The 23782-nt window shown below is 38.8% G+C and overlaps 1 protein-coding gene across 32 annotated transcripts in view; it reads right to left on the bottom strand.

The window, feature by feature from the left end:
* MYCBP2 (MYC binding protein 2) overlaps positions 1-23782 on the bottom strand; it is a 303498-nt gene that overhangs the window by 101301 nt on the left and 178415 nt on the right. For all 32 annotated transcript variants that reach the window (XM_051850575.3, XM_051850577.3, XM_051850583.3 and 29 more), the window contains 8 exons: positions 23287-23459; positions 21166-21310; positions 15942-16157; positions 11504-11559; positions 6347-6462; positions 3177-3274; positions 2336-2452; positions 1178-1318 (listed from right to left, as the gene is read on the bottom strand). In XM_051850575.3, the coding sequence (XP_051706535.3) occupies positions 1178-1318; positions 2336-2452; positions 3177-3274; positions 6347-6462; positions 11504-11559; positions 15942-16157; positions 21166-21310; positions 23287-23459 (1062 nt within the window). The remainder of the gene's footprint in view (positions 1-1177; positions 1319-2335; positions 2453-3176; positions 3275-6346; positions 6463-11503; positions 11560-15941; positions 16158-21165; positions 21311-23286; positions 23460-23782) is intronic.

Below are 23782 nucleotides of genomic sequence, written 5' to 3'. Positions count from 1 at the left end.
AAAGGTGTTAGGAAGAAAACTTTGCAGTGGGGGAGGTAGAAAAGATAATATACACTAATATGCTTAATAGGGACAGAGGAAAATCTTCTAAAGTAAAATATACAAAAGTATAAGTTGGTTAAAATAAAAAAAGTTATACAAAATGCATATTATATTTATCTTACTCAAAACACACTTATTGCAATCCTGAAGAGCATCAGATAACAGTAATAGAAAATAGTTTCTAACTATATAAGGGCAATTTCTTGGCCATAGACGATAAAGAAATATTATTTTTCTTCCAGAGTAGTTAGTCTCTCTTTCCAAGGGGGTCAAAATCCTCTTGGTTTTTAATTGCAGATACAAATCTGAAGAAAATTTAAGATCTGGTTTTACTTAAAATTTAATATTTTAATTATAGATGTTTCATTATACAGTTTGACTTTTGTAAAGCAGTAGGCCAGTACTCTCCAAACAACTGTCTTGGTCATATATCTGCTAGCTTTGTGTGTGTGTGTGCATGGAGTAATATAAAACATATACAAAACAATATAAAAACGAATGAGATTAGTAAATATAAATAGAAGGTCCAGTATTTTCTTCCCCAAAGAATCCTATATAACCAGTACTTTGGAGAACATTATTGTGGACTATCAAGAAGAAAAATAAACATAATGTATATCAAATAATTTGACACAATACAAAAAGTTATCTTTATACACTGATTTTTCTATAGTACTATATAAGTTCAGAAAGAAAAAGACTCAAACGTAGACAGAGAGCTAATACAAAATGTCAAAACAGACATAAACATTTATACATGTTTCTGAATGTATAATAATAGTGAATTAATTTTAGTTCAGAATTTATTTCAAATAGTAATGTGAGTATGAAAGGAAAAAAATATGCAAAAAATATGCAACCACTTTCATTCCCTGCCTCTTTGAATGGAATTCAGTAGGCCTCATTTTAATTTACTACTTCCTGCCTGTGATGGATCATAACAAGCATCAAGAACCTGACTTAACTTTGCCAAATTCCACTTTATAACACAAAAGACCTTAAAAATTCAAGCACTTACAAGGTAAAGTTATTTCAATTGTGTGTTACCTCAGAACTGAAAAGCCTTAATTAAAGAAAGTCCTGAAATCAGGACAGAGTGTACCTAGAATGCTTTTTAAAACCACCTTCTACTTACGTCAACAGGGACCAGAAGGCTCTTGCCAAGATGCTGGTTAAAAGAGAGGCACCAGGCTTCAGTATAACCATTCATGTTAGGAACGTACTTCTTTATGGTCTCATCATTCAGTCTCAGCCATACACCATCATCATTGTGGATCTATGGGAAACAAGCAAGAAAAACAAGCCATGCCCCCCTGTGACTCCTAGGAGATTAGCAAGGCTGCAAGGTTGCGAAGTAGACAAATAATGGTGGACATGGGGATTAGGCATCTAGCTTTTGCAGAAGATAAATTTCAGAGAACCTCTAAGGAAAACTGCCACACGGAATGCAAAAGCAATATAATTTCCATGGTAAGAATGTAAAAACAATTTCACTTAGGAACAGAAGCACAAAGAAATCATACTTCAAATAAATGGTAAAACAGGATGTTTCCCAAAAGAATGCAAGTCTTCTCATCCCTAAATTTAAATTTTAATAATCAGACATTACTTGGCTGTATTATTTAAAAATATATTGTCTGAAGTTAAATACAAGAAATACATTTAAAAATGATATTTTTGAAAATCATGAAAAACAATACACATTTTTAGTGAGTACTTGTGCAGGTTCTAACTATGTTTAATAGTGTTCTTATCTAGTTTGAAATATAATTTTAACTTTGTTTAATTGATAGATATTTTAAACCCAAAAAATACATTCTGCAAAAAAATTTTCAAAAATATTTCTTGGGGTTGGCGCCGTGGTGCAGAGGGTCAAACCATGGTTTGCAGTGCTGGCATCCTATATGGATGTTGGCTTGAGTCCCAGGTGCTCCACTTCTGATCTGGTTCCCTACTAATGCACCTGGGAAAGCAGCAGCAGATGGCCCAATTATTGAATTGTTGCACCCATGTGGAGACCCAGAGGAATCTCCTGGCTTCGGCCTGGCCCAGCCTTGGCCATCTGGGGAGTCAGACAGTGGATGGACGTTATCTCTCTCTCTCTCTCTCTCTCTCTCACTGTCTCTCCCTCTCTCTGTAATTCTGATTTTCAAATCAAAAAATAAATAAATCTTAAAGTTTTTCTCAAATGGTGTAAAATATATTCTAACAGAAAACTTAGCAATCTTATTGTGCTAGCAATTTAAACACTTTCCACCTAAAACCAATTGCCAGGAGTATTTCCATAAATTACCTCATCAATAAAAGTGATGGTTCCATTGACTTTCACTATGCCTATCTGCTCACTCTGAAGGGATGGATGGCTCCGGATTCGGAGCCCGGCACTGTCCTTAGCCACAAATTTTCGAACCTGAGAAAGGCCAAGATAATCAATAAGACAGGATAAATAAAGAAAAGGCATCTTATATGCAGCATGAGATATAATTAAATGGATTTGAAAGTACTGTAATTCCAACAAAGTTTTCAAAATTGTTTGTAGCTGGTTTTCCTGTGCAAATAATAGTGGCATGTTTATAACAACAACAAAATTTAACAGTATTAAAATAAATTATTATAATAAACAGCTAATTTTATTAACATGAATTTATAGTATCCTTTCTGAATGCTGAAGACATGACAAAAAGGATAAATGAACCATTTTTTTCTTTTAGAAAAGTGCAATCAATTCCATTACTAAAGTTTTCTTTTTTTAACAAGCCATTCAGCAAAATTCTTGTAATTCCTCTTGAGATTTTAGAGAGTTATTTTTTCATGTTAATAGCATGGGTATTTTAACCCTGTGTACTACTTTACTCTTAATTTCTGTAAAATTTTGTTAACTGTAAATTTTCAATAACATAAATTATGCAACTCCTATAAGTTATTACACCATTACACAAAGAAATTAAAAAGGAGAGGTTATATGATATAAAATATTAACATTACCATGATATACTATCCAAATATATTTAAAAAACAGATAATTAGAATACTGAAATCTAGTAAAATAATTGATTGATGGCCATTTTGACGCATCAACGAAAAGATTTTAAAACATTTTAAACAGCTCAGCCTTGACTTCATGCTACCCTTACCTTATTTGGTTGAGGTTCAGTCTTTGGTTTGACCAGCTGAGTTCCTGGTGGAATCATTCCTTTGGGTGGGTCTTTCACTTTTACTTCTAGGCCAGCATCTGTAAGCAGAGGAAGGGAACTGTAACATCTGAGAAGAGAGGGAGGATCCTGAAAGCTAATCGTATAAACATTCAAGGCTATTTTAAGCCATGAAATATCTGAATCCTGTGGTAATTAACAGGCTTAAAAAAAGAGAAAAATGACTCTGCAATTTTAAAGGAGTTGTCTCCAGGTTTTACAGAAAAGAGGTGCTCCCATTCTTTAATTGCAGCATATAATATGATACTGAAAAAATTCAAAATAATGAACAAATAAATCCTCCTGTGATTAAACAATCTCTGACAGCATCAGGGCAGAGCACCACTCATCACTGACACCAGTCACCTCTGTGACTGACAGGCAACCCAGCATACCTGACAGCACGGCTGACAGGTGGTATAATAGAGTACACTGGTTAAAAGCTGAAGTTCTCATACTAAACTGCTTGGGTCTTTTCTCTGCCACTAACTGTTTGACTCTTTGAGGCTCAATATTTTTTTTATTCTATGAATTGGGAATGATAACAACATTGAGTTATGAGAACTATATTATATATACATTGAGTGATTAATGTTAGCTATTAAAATTTTTAATGAATTATTATCTGTCTTTGCCTATAGTTAAGCAAGGTCCTAACCTGACGATTTGAGAGAAAGTTTAGTTAAGGAAGAGTAGGGAAGAAAATGGAAGATTCTAAATAAACGATGAATTTTTTCTTCAACTTCATTCCCCTCCAAAAAACAAATATAAATGGATTTCCTTTTATTTCTTTACCTTGGTTCAGTTTTATTCACCCTACTATAAGATGATTTAGAAAACTTTCTATACCTACTGAAATCTCACCAGCACTTTGGAAGAAAAGAAAATCTCCTTCATTAAGTCATTCTTGACTGTTTATGCTTTTGAATTTTTGCTGTAATTTGTATCCCCTGTGTGTGACTAATTATACTCTACTTCATATAGCTTTCATTTGCCTATTTTATCCTAGCAATCCTCTGTAAGTTGTTACCACAAAAGAATTGTATTACCTAGAACAATATTTTGCTGAGGACCTAAAAACATTTGCTAAACTAAAAGCTTGATGGATACATTAAGATAAAGGAAATACAATAAAGACTGTGAATAAAAGACTCTGGGACGGTGTAGATGAATTTTATATATCTGATTCTATACAGGAATATTAGTGTATACTCTATACACATCAATGGAAAGTATCTTTATGCCTCCAATGCAAAAACCAACTACTTAGGGCAAGGTTTTGCAAAGAGGATTTTGGTGGAATGGTGATCAATCTTAGAGTCAACCCTCAGTATCTGTTGAGGACTAGTTCTAGGGCCTCCTTGGTTACTAAAATCTGTAGGTGCTCTAGTCCCTTACTACAAAAATGTATAATATTTTCACGTAACCTATATACATCCTCCTGTATACTTTAAATCATCTCTAGATCACTTATAATACCTATGTACATGTGATGTAAATAGCTATAATACTGTATTGTTTAGGAAACAAATGACAAGGAAAAAAGTCTGCATATGTTCAGTACTGACACAATTTTTGGTGGATATATATATATATTTAAAGATTTTATTTATTTATTTGACAGGTAGAGTTATAGTGAGAGAGAGAGAAACAGGGAGAAAGGTCTTCCCTCCGTTGGTTCACTCCCCAAATGGCCGCAATGGCTGGAGCTGTGTTGACCCGAAGCCAGGAACCAGGAGCTTCCTCCTGGTCTCCCATGCGGGTGCAGAAGCCCAGGAACTGGGGCCATCCTCCACCGCTTTCCCAGGCCACAGCAGAGAGCTGGACTGGAAGAGGAGCAGCTGGGACTAGAACTGGCGCCCATATGGGATGCCGGCATGCAGGCAGAGGACCAACCACTGTGCCACCGTGCTGGCCCCTGGTGAATATTTTTGACATATGGTTGACCGAATCTATGGAGGTAGAATTCAAAGATACAGAGGCCTGAGTGTACCTCTCCCTCTTTTCCCACAATAAGAGGTCTCATAATGAGGATTAAATAAAGTTAGATGGCCGGCGCTGCGGCTCACTAGGTTAATCCTCCGCCTGCGGCGCCAGCACCCGGGGTTCTAGTCCCGATTGGGGCGCCGGATTCTGTCCCAGTTGCTCCTCTTCCAGTCCAGCTCTCTGCTGTGGCCCGAGAGTGCAGTGGAGGATGGCCCAGGTCCTTGGGCCCTGTACCCACATGGGAGACCAGGAGGAAGCTCCTGGATCCTGGCTTTGGATGGGAGCACAGCGCACCGGCTGTGGCGGCCATTTGGGGAGTGAACCAATGGAAGGAAGACCTTTCTGTCTCTCTCTCTCTGTCTAACTCTGCCTGTAAAAAAAAAAAAAAAAAAAAAAAAGACAAGAGTATTAATTTCAAAACATCTCAAAATCACTAATATGTTAATGCAGACTACATGAATGTCTATGGTGAGACCACAATACTACTAGGTTTCTAAGTCCATCTGATCAGAGGAAACTGTTTTTCTTGAGAAGTATCAGCATGATAGCATCAAAAAATTCACAAAGATAAATACCAGTTTTTTTCAGTCTATGGTTATCCTTGTTTTACAGATAGTTTACAAGAATAGAAAAGAAAAAGATTAATGAACAAACCAAAAAACAATATACTTTTCAAAATTAATGGTAGATAAAAAAAATTCATTCCTTCAACAGAATTGCTGAGCATACATTATATGCCAGGCATTGAGCTGGACTGGGAGTTCCAAAGATGAATGACATGGACTCTGCTCAAGCCAGGTGTGGAAACAGATATACCCCAAGTAGGGGTTTGCACATGTCATAGAGCTGCATGGAGGAGATCACACCTGATTAGTACGTGAGCAAATGGAGGGAAGGAGCTGTGACAGCTGTAAAACCTGAGCAGACACCATGAGTCCTTACAAAATGATAAGACTCTAGAGAATGCACTAACCAAATACTCACTGATAAAGCTAGAAATAAAGCTACAAAGAATAATGAAATCTGTCCATGTGTATGATACAGGTTAATGGGCAAAATCAGAACAGAAAGATGATTTTGATTGTAATCCTTTTGCAGTTCATAAATGATGACTTTAAAAAAAATACCTATTTCAATGCCATCAATGGTAACATGAATAGTGTAGAGTCCAATAGCCCCTGGAGTCCAGTTTGCACAGTAAGTGCCATCATTATTGACACGGATCAGCATATTCTCACTGGGTCTGAAAACAAGATGGAAATTGGAAAACATATTTATAGTTAAACAGAAGACATCATAACACTTCAGCAATTATTTCCATTCTATTTGTATTATCACACTGCCTGCCATTCTTAGTGTCCTGCTCTCCCTACTCCCTGAAAAATTTCACTGCTCTTTTACTTCAAAACTCTACTCCTCCTCTTCCTTACTCTCAGCTATCATGACTTCACCTCTTTCTTCAGTGATAAAACAGAAGTAATAAGATACACTCTTCAAAACTGCAATCACATTAAACATCTACTTCCTCTTGACTTCTTTCCTACTGCAATGGAAGGAGCATCCTGGATTTTATCCAAAGACAGTCCCTTCTCTTGAGCAGTGAATCTTATTCCTTCCATGTTACAGCTACCTTGCTCTCTTTCATGCATCACTCATTCTTCCCACTTTACTTGTTTGTTTGCAGCAGCAAACAAACTTAGTTTCCCATGCTAACATAAGCTCCCTTTGATAATACAGGCTTCTTTAATAAGGTCTCATTATCTCTTCTCTCACACATTTCTATAACCACACTCTCCATTTAATTTCTACTTCTTTTCTACAACTTCCTGTTACTAGATTAGTTCCCAACACTTTGTTACAATCGTTGATGTCGAAGCCACCAATAACTATCACACCCCCAAATTTTATGGTCAGTTTTCTGTCTCCAATAATCTCTTGGTAGTATCTAATAGCTGACAATTCTTACTACCCTGAAATGTTCCTTCTTACAGCTGCCACATTCTCCTGGTTTTTCCTCTAACCTCAGTGGTCATTTATGTTCAGTGTTTTGTTGGCTCTTCCTCTTCTTGTCTACCCTTTAATTTAAGGTAAGTCCCAGGACTAGGTTCTAGGTCTTCAATTTTTCATTCTACATCATCACTCCACCTGATCTTCATCAATTCCTCTGTTTTAAATACCATCACTACACAGATGATTCTCCAGTTTTTTCTCAGGAGTTTCAAAATATTTAAAGTTGTTTAGCTAGCATCTCCACTTAGATAGCCAAGATATGTCTTGGCATCTCAACTTTAAAATCTACCAATTTATCTCCTAACAACTAATTTTCTACCCTTGTGTACACACATCTTATAAGATAAAGCATGACAAAAAAGTCATTCCTCAAACTTTTGGATCTCACAAAAATCAAAATATTCTATATCTGTATCCATCTGTATTAGTATTTTAGTTTATTAGGGCAAAAAGCCTTTGTCACAGCTATTTAACTCTACCATTGCAGTGAAACAGTAACCACAGAAAACATACAAATTAATGAGCAAGGCCCGTATTTTAGTACAACTTTATGAAAACAGGCAGGAGGTCAGATTTGATTTATAGGTCAAAGTTCCCCGAACCCTGTTCTATACTGCTGCTGAAACCAAGAAAATCTGTAGTCATTCTGGATTTTTCTTTGTCCTTCATCTCATCTCCATTTTACTAGCAAGACCTGTTGGCTCTACTTGCCAGGCATATTCCACTGCCAACTCCCTTCCATCCCTTGTCCAAGCCACCCAACAGTTTCGAACATCTCTCTTTCCTATTCTTGGCTCCCTAGAACTCATTCCCCAGAGAGCAGCCATTTAATTACTGAAAATAATCGATATAACAAGAAAAAAATGAAGCTCATAAAATCAGGGACTGAATTGGTTAATATACATCATATGCCTGAGTCCATATCTCTTCCCCAGAGGCCCAAGGTAATGTGAGCTCAGAGACTATGTCTTACTCACAGCAGAATCCTATTGCACTGCTCCGAAGTCTTACACACAAAGATAACTCTTATATATATTCAATAAATATAATGAATAATGAAAAAGTAGGGAGTAATTTGGATGAAGGTAGAGGCTACCTATTAATTGGTTGCTAAGATAAGAACATTTTGTCAAAGCATAGCTAAAACATGTGCTGTCAAACTGCAGCTAAAATTTTACTGCATTCCAACCTTATTTTCTATAAATAAGAGTTTATAGTCTTTATTAAAATTTCTAGTGGAGACTGCCCACATATAATAATGTATAAATTTGCAGGTAGGATATAATTATATACAACTATAATACAGCTAATACGCTACCATACTAATAAGGTACTAGAAAAAGAATAGTATAGGATGAGCATCACTTTGACAAAACGCTTGGGGCCAAAAGTGTGTCAGTTTTGCAGTTTTTGGGAATTTTGAATAATTACATAGACTTTACCAGTTGAGCAGCCCTAAACCGACAATCTGACATGCTCCAAAATCTTATTTCAGAGCATTTAGGGTTTTAGACTTTTTTAAAAAAATGATTAATTAATTTAGCTGAAAGGCAAAGATACAGAGAGAGAGGTAGTTACAGAGGGAGAGACAGAGAGAGATCTTCTGTCTGTTGGTTCACTCGCCAAATGGACACAATGGCCAGGGCTGGACCATGCTGAACCAGAACCCAGGAGCTTCTTCTAGGTCTCCATTGTGGGTGCAGGGGTCCAAGCACTTGGCCATCTTCCACTGCTTCCCCAGATACATTAGCAGGAAGCTGGATCGGAAGTGAAGCAACCAGAACTTGAAACAGTACCCATACGGGATGCCAGTGTCACAGATGGTGGCTTAATCCACTACGCAAGACACCAGCACCAGGGTTTTACATTTTACATTTTTGGTTTAAGGATGTCCAACCTAAAAATGTAATAACTGTCTTTGTTTAGAACTGTTTAACTGTTTTATGTAATTTTTAATTTTTTTTCTTTTGCCCAGTGAACTGTGGAGAAATTTCTGTATGTAATATACTCGTATTTGTTTATGATGGCTTAATTTTTTCATTCCTCAAGTAACTGTTGACTCAAAATTTAAGATTTTTCTTAATTTAGTATTTTATTTGTTCACTAAAGTGCTTTTTAAGAATTGTTGGGAAAAATAATTAGATGCATCCCACTTGAGAGAGATCATTTACTTAGAATTTAGAGAAAGCCTTGAATCTAAGAAAGTGTAATTACTTACTGTTTTCATTGTATTACATATCAAATGATTTACTTAAAATTAGCAGGTTACTTTGACTTTATTCTAATAAATATGCACAATAGGGTTCTGACAACCTAGAAAGTTTTCTGTCAGAGTAGCAGAATTTTAAGAATTTATCTTTGGGGGCCGGCACCACGGCTCAATAGGCTAATCCTCCACCTGCAGTGCTGGCACACCGGGTTCTAGTCCTGGTAGGGGCGCCGGATTCTGTCCCGGTTGCCCCTTTTCCAGGCCAGCTCTCTGCTGTGGCCTGGGAGTGCAGTGGAGGATGGCCCAAGTGCTTGGGCCCTGCACCCGCATGGGAGACCAGGAGAAGCACCTGGCTCCTGGTTTCGGATCAGTGCGGTGTGCCGGTTGCAGCCGGTTGCAGGGCGCCGGCCACAGCGGCCACTGGAGGGTGAACCAACCCAATGGTAAAGGAAGACCTTTCTCTCTCTCTCTCTCACTATCCACTCTGCCTGTCAAAAAAAAAAAAAAAAAAAAAAGAATTTATCTTTGGATATAGGGAATAATATTTTTCCCTGGCTTAATGATGGTTATAGAACTTTCAGTATAGTAGAAGCATATTTTTTTTAAAGATGTATTTATTTATTTGCTTGAAAGGCAGAGTTACAAAGAGGAAGAAGCAGAGAGAAAGAGAGTGAGTGAGAGAGAGAGAGAGAGAGAGAGAGGTCTTCCACCCGCTGGTTCACTCCCCAGATGGCTTCAACAGCTGGAGCTGCAACAATCCAAAGCCAAGAGCTTCCTCTGGCTCTCCCATGCAGGTGCAGGGGCCAAGGACTTGGGCAATCCTTCACTGCCTTCCAAGGCCACAGCAGAGAGCTGGATAGGAAGTGGAGCAGCTGGGACTTGAACTTGTACCCATATGGGATGCTGGCACTGCAGGCGGCAGCCCCACCTGCTATGCCACAGAGCCAGCCCTGAAGCATATGAGTTTTATAAAGTAAATGTGGGCAGTGTAAATTTTCTCAAAGCATAACTACAAAGTGTGTCATGTAAAATAAGAACAACTTGACCATTTGCTATTAAGTAGGTTTTCATGTACATCGGACATTTTAAGCCTAGTCAAGATAGGATCTTATCTAAGCTAATTCATTATGCTTTCAGCAAACACTCAAGCATCTGCTAAATGGAAAGTACTGGTGCATGCTCTAAGTACATTTATGAACAAGAAAAACATGTTGGTGGTTTGCATGGCATTTACATTCCAGTGAGGATAAATAAGGCAGGAAAGTACTACCAATAGTAAGATTATTTGATAGAGAGTGACGAGGATGGAGCAGATTGCCAAAATATTGCATGACAGCAGAGGCCAGTTTGAGATGTTATCTGACTAGAGAGCCAGATGGTAGTTGGCTATGTAAAGATTTGGGGGAAGTTGATTGTAGGCAAAGAAAACCTGGGATGGGTGGAACTTGATGTCTTTGAGGAGCAGACAGAAAGGTAGTGGGGCTGGAGCAGATTTTTGGTGCAGCAGTTAAAGACACCCTTGGGATGCTCACATCCCATATCAGAGTGCTTGGGTTCAAGTGCTGACTCCCCTTCCAATTCCAGCTTCATGTTAATGCATTCTCGCTAAGGCAGTAGGCTCAAGTATTTAGGTTCCTGCCACTCACATGGGAGACCTGGATTGAGCTCCTGGCTCCCAGCTTCAGCTGTTGCAGGCATTTGGAAATTGAACCAGCAGATGGCAGATCTCTATCTCTCTGTCTCTCCCTTTCAAATAAATAAAGAGGGTGGGGCTCAAAATTAGTGGGCAAGAGGCAAAGTGGTCAAAGATGAGGTCATAGAGTTAAATAAGATCTGTATTATACATAGACTGAAAATTTATGTTAAAGAGAGAATTTTTCCTAAAATTGTACTTATGAAATGCATGAAGTTTGTATTCCTTAAATAAAAGGTTTCTTGGGGGGGAGGGAGAGAAACTTACAAAAAAGAAAACTCTATTTTGGGGTGAGCACTGTGGCTCAGTGGGTTAATCCTCTGCCTGCGGTGCCAGCATCCCATATGGGCGCTTTGAGAAAATGATCCTTACCTCTTAGGAGTTGGTGATGCAAAACGCAGTTCCTCAAAGGAGTAACTTTCATAAACCTTTAAGAAACAGAACAGGAACAATCATAAATTAATTAGAAACATCCTCAGAGGAGCAGTAAAATATACAATAAATAGTGCTAAGATAACTGATTACTCATATAAGAAAATAAGAAAAAATTCAATGATCTACTTCAGACTATTTACAAAACTAAATTCTAAAATTCTAGGTATATTAAAGACTCCAAAGTAGAAAAGTTTAAAACCAAAAATTAAAGGAAAAATAAAAGGCTTTTTTAAAAGTTATTTTAAGCTGTAAAGTGTTCCAAAACAAAGACCTTATAAACAACAGGGAAAAGCTTCCACCTGGAAGAAGGGGATTTGTAATTCATATACCCAACTGGGATATGCATCCAAACATATAAAGAGAAACAGCATAAAATTATAAAGACAATTCATTAAAGAATTAGTCTGAGGAGCAGAAATTTGGTGCAGTAGTTAAGATGTTGCTTAGGATGCTGGTATCCCAGACTAGAGTGCTTATGTTTGAGTTCCAACTTTGCTTCTAATTCCAACTTTCTGCTAATGTGCACCCTGGTGGGTACCAAATGATGGCTCAGGTAGTTAGGTCCCTGCCACCCAGGTGGGAAAAATGGATTGAGTTCCAGGCTCCTGGTTTCAATGTGGACAAATGGGGAGTGAACCAGTGGATGCAAGCTCTCCTTATGTGTGTGTGTACGTGTGTGTTTGTCTGCCTTTCAAATAAATAAAAATAAATGAAATTTTAAAAAGAAGAAATCTAAAAAGTTAATTAAAAGGAAAACCTGTTCAATTAAACTGAGAATCAAGGAAATGTAAATTAATATTTCAGTCATCAAATTGTGTTGGTAAGAAGCAAATAATGATGAGAACACATAGTACCTGGCAGTTTCATACACTGTTGGTTGGAGAGTATGTTTTGGTAAAAATTAATGTAGTGGAAGGTGTATATGTGCTACAATCTAGCAATTCCACGGAAGTCTCCTAAAGAAACTAAATTATAGTCATGTTTTATAATTATCTATCTGCCCATTTACCCTGCCCATATTCCATCAGGATCTATATAAAATACAAATCTAATTATGCCATTTCCTACTTATAAATCTTCAATGGCTCACCACTACTCTTGAAAAATGTCCAATTTCCCAACTCCTGCTGCAAATAATGACTGTTTTGATAACTGAGACTAACATTACCTCTGAAGATAATTTTTAAAAACTTGAAGAAATAGGAAATCAAAGAGATGCATGTGACATTTGGGTGAAACTAAAATCTGAAGGGACCTAGGTAAATCCTACAGAGATGTGTCCTTGCTGTACAGCAAAGTGAAAACAGACAAATACTTTTGTCATAAACGAATAAGTTTTTAATTAACACACACTACTGTACATATTTATGGGATACAGTGTGATATTTTAGTATGTGTATATAATCTGTAATGATCTCATCAGGATAATGGCATATCTATCTAATCTCAGACATTTAACACATTTGTGCCAGGAACATTTAAAGTCCTAATAGTTATTTTGAAGTATACAATGAATAATTATCAACCATAGTTACCCTACTTCGTGCTACAACATTCAAAGCTATTCCTCCTATCCAACTATAACCTGTACCCTTTAACTATCCTTTCTACATTCCTCATACGTTCCTCAGGCTCTGCTATCAGGCATCATACTCTTTATTTCCATCAGGTCAATTTATAGCTTCCATGTGTAAGTGAGTACATACTTGTCTTTCTTGTTTTTGATTTACTTCACTTAATACAGTGTCCTCCAATTCCATCCACATTGCACTTAATACAGTGTCCTCTAATTCCATCTACTCTGTAGTAAATGGCCAAATTTTTTATGGCTGAATAATATTCCACAGTGTACAAGTATGTATGCCACATTTTCTTTATCCATTCATTTAACAATAGACACCCATGCTGATTGCATACCTTGGCTACTGTGAACAGTGCTATAATAAACATCGGAGTGCAGATGTGTCTATTTGACATAATGGCTTGTCTTGTGTATGGATAGCAATGGCATTGCTGGAACATACAGCAATTCTAGTTTTAGATTTCTGAGGAACCTCTATACTATCTTCTATAATGGGTTTATAAATTTACACTCACACCAACAGTGTATGAGAGTTCCTGTTGCTTGGCATTTGGCCAGCACTTGTTATTTATTTATTTATTTATGTCTTTCTGATTATAGCCATTCTAACTGGGGTGAGATGATAATTTATGGAGACTTTGATTTAAAATTACCTAATGATGAGTCATAGTGAGCATCTTCTGATATACTTGGCTATTTGTATAATTTCACTTGAGAAATTCTAGTCAGGTTATTTCACCAATTTTAATTGGATTACTTGTTTGCTGTTCCTGTTGAGTTCCTTATCCATTCTGGATATTAGCCCCGTGCTAGATGAATAGTTTGTAAATAATTCCCCAATCCTTAGGATGGTTCTTCACTAGGTGCATCGTTTCCTTTTCTGTGTAGCAGCTTTTCAGTGTGACACAACCCCATCTGTCAATTTTTACTTTGTTGGCTGTGCTTTTGGGGTCACCCAAATTTATCTCTACCTAGATCAACGTCCTGAGGCTTTCTGCCTATATTTTCTTCCAGTTGTTTCACTGTTTCAGGTTTTACAATTAAGTCTTTGATCATTTCTGAATTAATTTTTCTATATGATGAGAGATAGGGCTTAGTTCCATTCTTCTGCAATTGGATATCCAGTTTTCCCAGCAAAATTTATTGAAGAGAATTTCCTTCCTGTAATGCATACTCTTGTTCTGTCTTGAAACTTAGCTGTCAATATATGGATTTATTTCTGGGTTATCTATTCTGTCCCACTGGTTCATGTCTCTGTTGTTAACCTAGTACCATACTGTTTTGGCTATTACTTTGTAGTATGTTTGAAATTAAGGCATAGTAATTGTGGGGAGCAACTCGGACTAGACTAAGTTACTGGAATTAAGACTTATTCTATGCATCTGCTCTCCCACAATATGGCACTGGGAGAGGAGGAAACAGCTTCTACACAGCTGCCTCCAGTTCGACCAATAAACTGCAGGAGCTGCTCCTGATTGGAGGAGAGCAGCGTGCTTGGTGTGTGGGTAGCAGAGTTGGGATTGGTGAAGAGGACTATAAAGGAGGAGAGAGACAACATGCACCAGGAACATCTAAAGGGAACATCTGGATAACATCTGAGCAGCCCCCGAGAGAGCCAGCCGGCGGTGTGCCGCTCCCCCGCGGAAGTGGGGAAAGTAGCAGAGGGAACCGCCCCTCCACGGAGGTGGAGGGGTTGCCAGCCAACCCGGGAAGGACCAGCAGCAAACCCGGGAAGGGCCGAGCAGACAAAAGAACAGCGCAGGGTCCTGTGTCGTTCCTCCGCGAAGAGGGGGAGCGACAAGTAATGCCTCCAGTTTTGTTCTTTTTATTGAAGATTGCTTTGCTTATTCTAAATATTTTGTGGTTCCATATGAATTTCAGAACTATTGTTTTTTCCCTTTATTTCTATGAAGAATGTCATTGGTATTATTCCAGAAACTGCATTGAATTTGAGATTTTTGGTATTACGGACACATTAACAGTATTAATTCTTCCAATCCACAAACATGGGTGGTCTTTCAATATTTTTGTTTGTCTACCTTAATTTTTTACAACAGTGTTTTACAATTTTCATTTTGGAAATTATTCATTTCCTTGGTTGATTTAATCATAGGTATTTTAATTTACATGCTGCGGCTATTGTGAATGAAATTACATTCTTGATTTCTCAGTAATTCTGGATAAAATGCTGTTAACTTTTATATGTTGATTCTATATGTTGCAAACTTACTGAATTCATTTATCAATTATCACAGTTTTTTGGTGGAGTACTTAAATTTTTCTCTATACAAAATCATACCTTCAAAAACAGGAGTATTTTGACTTCCTCCTCTCCCATTTGAATGCCCTTTATTTCCTTCTTTGCCTTACTGCTTGAAAACTTGCAATAACATGTTGAGGAACAGTGGTGAAAGTGGACATCCTTGTCTCGTTCCTAATCTTAGGGGAAATGATTTCAGTATTTCCCCAGTCAGAAGACTAGTGACTGCAGAATTGTCATACACTGCCTTAATACTGAAACTCAGTTCTAAACCACCTCAATCTCTGACTAGAATAACTTGGTCTGTAATTAGAAATCTCCTGTAGACACCCGCCATATATATATATATATATATATATATAAATTCTATTCTGGGGGACGATAACATGCTCTTTAAAAATATGCTACAAGTGTAACATCCATCAATAGCTCTCTTGATCTATAATTTTGTATTTGCATTTAAATCACTGAAATATTTGTTAAATGAATCAATAGCAAAATACAAAATTTCTCTGATGAATAAAATACATTACCTTCATCATTGTTATGGCAATATACCGAGCTTCCTTCACGATCATTGGTTCGTATGAAACATCCAGTTTTGGTGATGCAAGCCCGCCAAAAGTCATGTCAGTGTTAGAAGATGGAGTTGTTACTGCAGGACTACCAGGAATCCTCTGAGCTTTCTTTACTTGCTCTTGTTGCAAAGATGTTTTTTTCTGAGAAACAGGGACGGCTTTGACCTCCACCTAACCATGGTGTTAGAAAAACCAAATATTATTATTATGTAATTGTCCTTGACACATCAAAGGAAGCAACTTGCAGTTAGGGACACAGAATTATATAAGTTTTATGTTAGCATTGATCTGTCTGGATTCCTTAAAAGGTTTACTTAGCTGGGTCAGAGTGACCTCACAATGTGTCTGTAATATGGACCCTGAAAACAGCATAAAAGATGATAAAAAATGATAAACATTCTTTTTTTATAAACTATGCTGCTCTTAAAAATTGTTATTATTTTATTTCATACTTTTTTCTTGTCATTAAGTAATATATCCTTGGAATAATGATTTTATAGGTTAAAAAATATAATACTAGGGGCTAGCACTGTGGCATAGTGGGTAAAGCCACCGCCTGTAGTGCCAGTAGATCCCATATGGGTACCGGTTCAAGTCCTGGCTGCTCCTCTTCCGATCCAGCTCCCTGCAATGCCTTGGGAAAGCAGTGGAAGATGGCTCAAGTCCTTGAGCCCCGGTACCTTTGTGTGAGACGTGGAAGAAGCTCCTGGCTCCGGATAGGCGCAGTTTCAGCCACTGCGGCCAACTAGGGAGTGAACCAGCAGATGGAAGACCTCTCTCTCTCTCTCTGCCTCATACTCTCTGCAACTTTGCCTTTCAAGTAAAATAATTAAATCCTTAAAAAACGTATAATATTTACACACATATATAAAATATATATGTATATATACTGTATGGTATATTTGTTATGCATAATAATATATAATAATAAATATGTATATGTATAAACAAGCTATATGCATAGATGCGCATATATGTGATATTCAATATATTATATGCAACATGTCTGGGATGTACATATATATGTATGATATATAAATCAAACAATATATATATTAAGCTCTATAATAGGTACAGTAGCTATGGGATGTCAGGTTACTTGTTAAGATACATGTTCAGAGGTATAATTGGGCCCAAACTTAGCCCTATTTACCTCTTGTCTCCCCAGGTTACAAGGTGATTTAACTATGGGTAGCTCTACATCTGCACCCTTGGAAACTCCCTTAGGATCTATGCTTAATAATCGGGAGACCCTTAGACCAGACTGGATTAAGGAATTATAACTAATGCAATGTATCCATGTAAAATGCTTAAGGATAATTAAGCTCATGAAGAGCTGTGTCTGTTTTTATCTTCTCAGTTCCTACAAAGAGACAGTGAGGCTGTATAGCTCTGCTTGCATTCATACGGACTTACTTCTAAGGGTACAGTTTAAAACTTGCTAGGGGATCACAAATCCTTTTGGGCTAAATGGTAATGCTAATATCTTAAGTTTCAAAGTGATCATATAGGTGAAATTATTGTTAAAGTGACCATGTCAATAGGATTAAATGTTCACAACTAATGATAAATAGAATTAAAGAAAAGTCAATGCTCCAACATGGGAAGGAATCCATATAGCAGACTCATATAATGGCAATCACTTTAAGTAGCACTCAGTGACCTTAGAATCAGCTCTAAAGGCATTATGGTCTGGCTAAAAAGCCCACAAGAGCATTTCAGGCATGGAAAGCCAGGGTACTCATGCAAAAAGTGTCTGTACATGGAAAACCACCCTGGGTGAAACCCCAGTGGAAGGAGCAGTCATCAAAGAAGGATGTACTTTTCTCTGGAGGGAGGAGAGGGCTTCCACTTTGCTTATGGCCTTGTCTGAATATTGACGGAGTTTGTGGATTCAGAAGGCTTCTATAGCCTAGGCAGCTCATGTCAAGAGCCTTAGGTGATCACTGACGTTGCACCTAAGAGTGTTAATTGTTAAATTAACAGCAGGAGTCACTGTGCACTAATTTCCCATAGGACCTCTGTTCCCAAAGAGCTACGGTATTAACGTTAATGGTAAAACTTGATCCCAATGATTTACCTTGTTCTAGTCTGTTATATTCTTATACATATAAGTTCTAGTTATGTCTAAGTGTCAAACTCCAGTACCTGTATACTTAGGTGTTTCTTTAAAGTTAAGAGCTTAAAACATGAACTCTTGCATATTATATCTCTCTGAAATTCCTATCTTGTATGTTTTATCATAAGGTCAGATATTTAAAAGGCAGCTGGCTGGCGCTGCGGCTCACTAGGCTAATCCTTGCGGCGCTGGCACACCGGGTTCTAGTCCCGGTCGGGGCGCCGGATTCTGTCCTGGTTGCCTCTCTTCCAGGCCAGCTCTCTGCTGTGGCCAGGGAGTGCAGTGGAGGATGGCCCAAGTGCTTGGGCCCTGCACCCCATGGGAGACCAGGATAAGTACCTGGCTCCTGCCATTGGCAGCGCAGTGCGCCGGCCGCAGCACGCCGGCTGTGGCGGCCATTGGAGGGTGAACCAATGGCAAAAAGGAAGACCTTTCTCTCTCTTTCTCACTGTCCACTCTGCCTGTCAAAAAAATAAATAAATAAAAAATAAAAGGCAGCTAAGGATATTTCTAGAAATGGTAAGATTCTGTGGGATTTGAATTCCAAGATTTAGGTTCCAAGCTTTCTTATATGGCTTTAAAATGCCCTGATTCAGACACAATGCTGGACAGGGTAGCTACAAAAGTTGTTTCAGAGAAATAAGAGCTTCTAACTGAAGCTCCGACATTGGAAATTGCTGATGACAGGGTTGTACGGAATATATATTCCAGGATTTGGATTCTAAGCCCTGTATTTGCTTAAAAAGCCCCTGACACAGACACACCGTGCAGGACAGGGGACCACAGAAAGTATTCCAAGGAATTAAGGAGTTTTTGAGAAAAATTCCAACATTAGGAATTCCAGAGCAAGCCATTCATAGGGAGTACCTCTTCAGATCAGTTTCAGCTTAAGTGAAAGGGACCTTACCAGGTGCTATTGAGCATGACTACCCCAGTAAAATTAGGATTAAACTTCTACCTCTTAAGTCTTCACAGGTGAACTCAAAAGACACGCCTGATTTTTCCTGTAACCCAATCAGATACCTTAAGCATCTCTTCAAAGCAAACAGAGTAAGTAAAGCTTTAGCTTTCATCACATCAAGCAGCAGACATGCTGTACCTGCCTCTCTTGATTCTCTCTGGGAACTGTTATTGATGATAAAACTCCTAATGGATTCTTCTATTATAATTCTCTATGCTCAACTAAATGGGTTTATAATACACAAAAGGGTAGCCTATCACCACCCACTATCTGGGAGTCTATAAAATACATTCTTTTCATCTTAAGGGACACACCACTTAGAATTGGTTTTGTTCCAGTTTTGCCTTTGCTAATTAACACACTTAACACATTTCAGAACTCAACTTGTGGGAGCAACTGACCATGCAGGCGACACAGACATTGGCAGTGACCGAGATTGCTCTGGCTCACAAAGCAAAGTTGTTAGATAAGATAGACAGAGACTTCCAGACCCTGGACAGGCAGGGCCTGCACTACACCCCTCATGAGCAGGAAGCAGCTACAGAAGATGGATAATTCTACGCCCTTCAAAATCCCTCAGGATTAAGGGACGGAGTCTCAGTGGGGAATGATGTAGGCAAGCCTACAGGATAAAACTGTTCAGGTTAGTGAGCTGGAAGACCATGCCTTCACCACACCCCTGTGTGACCTCATGCCTCTGTATGACCACACCTGTGTGCCCACCGGCCTTTCCACTCCCCTTTGAAAGTAGATTAAAAGCCTCAGAAACAGTGTGCCTGGCTCTTTTGACCCTTTTTCTTTTCTTTGGCCTTTTGCCATTTTGCGGGCCAGTGCTGGCCTGCGTGGGCTAGCTGCCCCATGCTTCCTGACCTACATGCTCTTCCATGTGGCTGGCTCCTGGTACTTGGTATGAATCTAGATTTCCCTCTCTCTTTTAGATAGGACCCTCACACTCTCCTACGCATCTTTCTCTCACTGAATAAAAGCTTAAAATGAAAAAGAAAGTAAAGAATTCTACATTCACTAATTCAGCACACAACTATTTTCATTCTTTTATAATCCTAAATTACATATTTATAATTTAGTAAGTATATCATTTTAAAAATATGATTATACTTGAAAGGCAATTAAGTCTTTTTAAGAAATATAATTTTTTATTTTAGAGAGAGAGAGACAGAAAGGTCCCCCTCCACCAATCCACCCCCGAAATGGCTGCCATGGCCGGCACGCTGCACCACTCCAAAGCCAGGAGCCAGGTGCCTCCCCCCAGTCTCCCACGCGGGTGCAGGGCCCAAGCACCCAGGCCACCCTCCACTGCACTCCCGGGCCACAGCAGAGAGCCAGACGGGAAGAGGATCAACCGAGACCAGAACCTGGTGCCCACAAGTGATGCCAGCGCCACAGGCGGAGGACCAGCCAAGTGAGCCACGACGCTGGCCCCAAGAAAGATAAATTTTTAAATGTATTCTAGGGGTCAGTATTGTGGCACAATGAGTTAAGCTGCCATATGTGACACTGGCATTCCATCTGAACACAAATTTAAGCCCTAGTTGCTCCATTTCTGATCCAGCTCCCTGCTAACATGCCTGGGAAAGCAGCAGAGGATGGCTGCTGCTACCCATGTTGGAGATCCAGGCTCCTGGCGTTGGCTTGGCCCAACTTCAACCTTTGGGGCCATTTGAGGAGTAAACCAGAGGATGGTAAATTTCTCTCTCCCCCTCTCTTTCTCTATAACTTTGACTTTCAAATAAACAAATCATTTCTTGAAATGTATTTTAGCATTCATTTATTCAATCACTATGTGTTGAGGGTCTTCCCTTTATGTGCCTTGCTCTGGTTATACACTTTCTTATCCTTTCTTTGCGTTAAGCACAGCACCTAGTGAAATATATAAAAAACAAAACAACACAACAAAAATTAAAAGGGTCATTTGGAAACTTAGAGATTCATTATTTTAAACAGTTTTTTTGTGTCCTCCATTATTTAAAGAGGGTAGTACAAATAGATTCCAAACATTTACCATATGTGATATCTTGCAGTTATAATAGTAGTCAGTACACTGTTAGTACAATCTGTTAATTCAATTCAGATGTAATTACCTTCATATTGGGAACATGGACGACATCCCCATACTGGTCTTTTGTTTGAACAGTTATGGTGGTAGGCCAACCACAGCGAATATCATCCTTATTGAGGATCAAAGATGTTTTCTGAGGATCTGCATAGGAATCTGGCTGAAGCCACCTAACAGCAATGAAACAAACAAAAGATAAGCACTCATCAGCATCTTCAACAATTAACATGAAGTTAAGCCAAATGTACAAAATTTGTATCAAACAAAATGCTATAATATCTTCTTTTCAATTTCAGTGATAATCACTACCTCCCTTAGAAATGGTTAACAACAAATTCATCAACAAGCATGCCAAAGCAGAGACTTCTAATGTTTACATACCATATAGATGTAACTTTGAATTGAGACACTTTAAATGTGGTTAAGTTAAAATAATCAAGAAAATGATGTATTAGTGTATAGCTGAAAAAAGAATAGCTTCTCTGAAAACAGGAGTAGAAAAGGTATCCTGCTTCACTGGGCATATCTGGCTTCAAAAAGCATTGTCTATGCTTTTTTAAAAACACATTTCTCAGCCGGCACCGTGGCTCACTAGGCTAATCCTCCACTTGCGGCGCCAGCACCCCGGGTTCTAGTCCCTGTCAGGGCACTGGATTCTGTCCTGATTGCTCCTCTTCCTGTCCAGCTCTCTGCTGTGGCCCAGGAGTGCAGTGGAGGATGGCCCAGGTCCTTGGGCCCTGCACCCGAATGGGAGACCAGGAGGAAGCATCTGGCTCCTGGTTTCAGATCGGCACAGCGTCCCAGCCGTAGTGGCCACTTGGGGGATGAACCAATGGAAAAAGGAAGACCTTTCTCTCTGTCTCTCTCTCTCACTGTCTAACTCTACCTGTCAAAAAATAAATAAATAAAATAAAAACACACTTCTCAATCTTTTCATTACCTTTCCTTCCATGCACAATCTGTCAGCTTTCTATAGTCTGTGGAATCCATTCCTGAATTCATTACATTATCTACATTCTAGTCATCCTATGAAAAGTGTAATAAGTAATTCTATCATGTATAACATAGAAATGTCTGTAAAGACAACTGTGAGGCTGACTTAAAAGATTTGCTCTTCCTCTTCAACCACCACTGTGGATTTTAAAAATTGAAGAGTAATCTGTGCAATTTTAAACTTAAAACCAGGAGTGGTTTTTAGCCTAGTGTTTAAGACACCTGTTAAAATGCCCATACTTAATGGCAGAATGCCTGATTTTGATATCCAGCTTTCGTTTCTGATTCCAGCTTCCTGATAATGCAGGGGGTAGACAGTGATGATGGCTTAAGTCATTAGGCTCCTGCTACCCATGTGAGAAACCTGGGTTGGGTTCCTAGCTCCTGGCTTCAGCTTTGCTCAGTCCCGGCCATTGAAGGCATATGGGAAGTAAGCCAGTGGATGGGAGCTCTCTGGGTCTCTGTTTCTAAATCTTCCTAATAAAAAATAAGATAAATTTAAAACCAGAAAGAAATTATATATTTTTCTACTAGTAAAATCACACCAGTCAATTCATTGCTTTGATTTTCATTTCTGAAAAAAGTAAACAGTAACAAAATAACAATTACATTTAAAAAATTTATACTTCAGCATGTCTAAAATCCATAAACCAGATTATTTTACATGGTGTTTTAACATCTTACTGACTCCTTTTGCATTTCTACTCAGAAATGAAGCTTAAGAAAAAGTATATGTAAGCCGGCGCCGCGGCTCACTAGGCTAATCCTCCGCCTAGCGGCGCCGGCACACCGGGTTCTAGTCCCGGTCGGGGCGCCGGATTCTGTCCCGGTTGCCCCTCTTCCAGGCCAGCTCTCTGCTGTGGCCAGGGAGTGCAGTGGAGGATGGCCCAGGTGCTTGGGCCCTGCACCCCATGGGAGACCAGGAAAAGCACCTGGCTCCTGGCTCCTGCCATCGGATCAGCGCGGTGCGCCGGCCGCAGCGCGCCGGCCGCGGCGGCCATTGGAGGGTGAACCAACGGCAAAGGAAGACCTTTCTCTCTGTCTCTCTCTCTCACTGTCCACTCTGCCTGTCAAAAAAAAAAAAAAAAAGAAAGAAAAAAAAAAAGAAAAAAAAAAGAAAAAGTATATGTAATACTCAAAGTACATTACTTACCTTGCAAGCCTTCCACCACTTGATCCTGGAACACAAGCAATAAAATCATCCAGAAAGGACTGTTCATTGCTTTGGATTTGAAGTGGTAAGTTTCCTTCAAGTGCCTCTAATATGGTAGGTGAATGCGAAAGTGCTAATCCCTTTCCAAGAATACCAGAATGGGTTTTGCACACCTGTTAGATAAAATAAAATATTTACTATAAATATGACATCTTCTTTGAAGTTTTTCAGTGTGTGAACACTTTAGGTAGGCCTTCTCAGGGAAAGCATTTTCTTCTCATCCCCCAGGGGTCCTTCCTTTAGCCTGTAAATTAGGAAATTCTGACAGAGAAAAACATGGCATAATATTTCCAGTGTCTCTCTTCACTCAAAAAAAATTATGACTTGCCTGCTAGATGAAGAGGTGCCTCTCTTCCCAGGCCAGCCCCTCAACATGGTATAATCTCATTTTTCAGGATCAGAGCTCCTTCTACAGGCAGCTGAGGAAGTCTCATTC

This window comes from Oryctolagus cuniculus, chromosome 9 (assembly GCF_051225735.1).
Source record: "Oryctolagus cuniculus isolate XC-2025 breed Fujian yellow rabbit chromosome 9, ASM5122573v1, whole genome shotgun sequence".
Lineage (NCBI taxonomy): Eukaryota > Metazoa > Chordata > Mammalia > Lagomorpha > Leporidae > Oryctolagus > Oryctolagus cuniculus.
The sequence above is the reverse complement of the archived record's forward strand: the minus strand, read 5'-3'. Positions and strand labels throughout refer to the sequence as shown.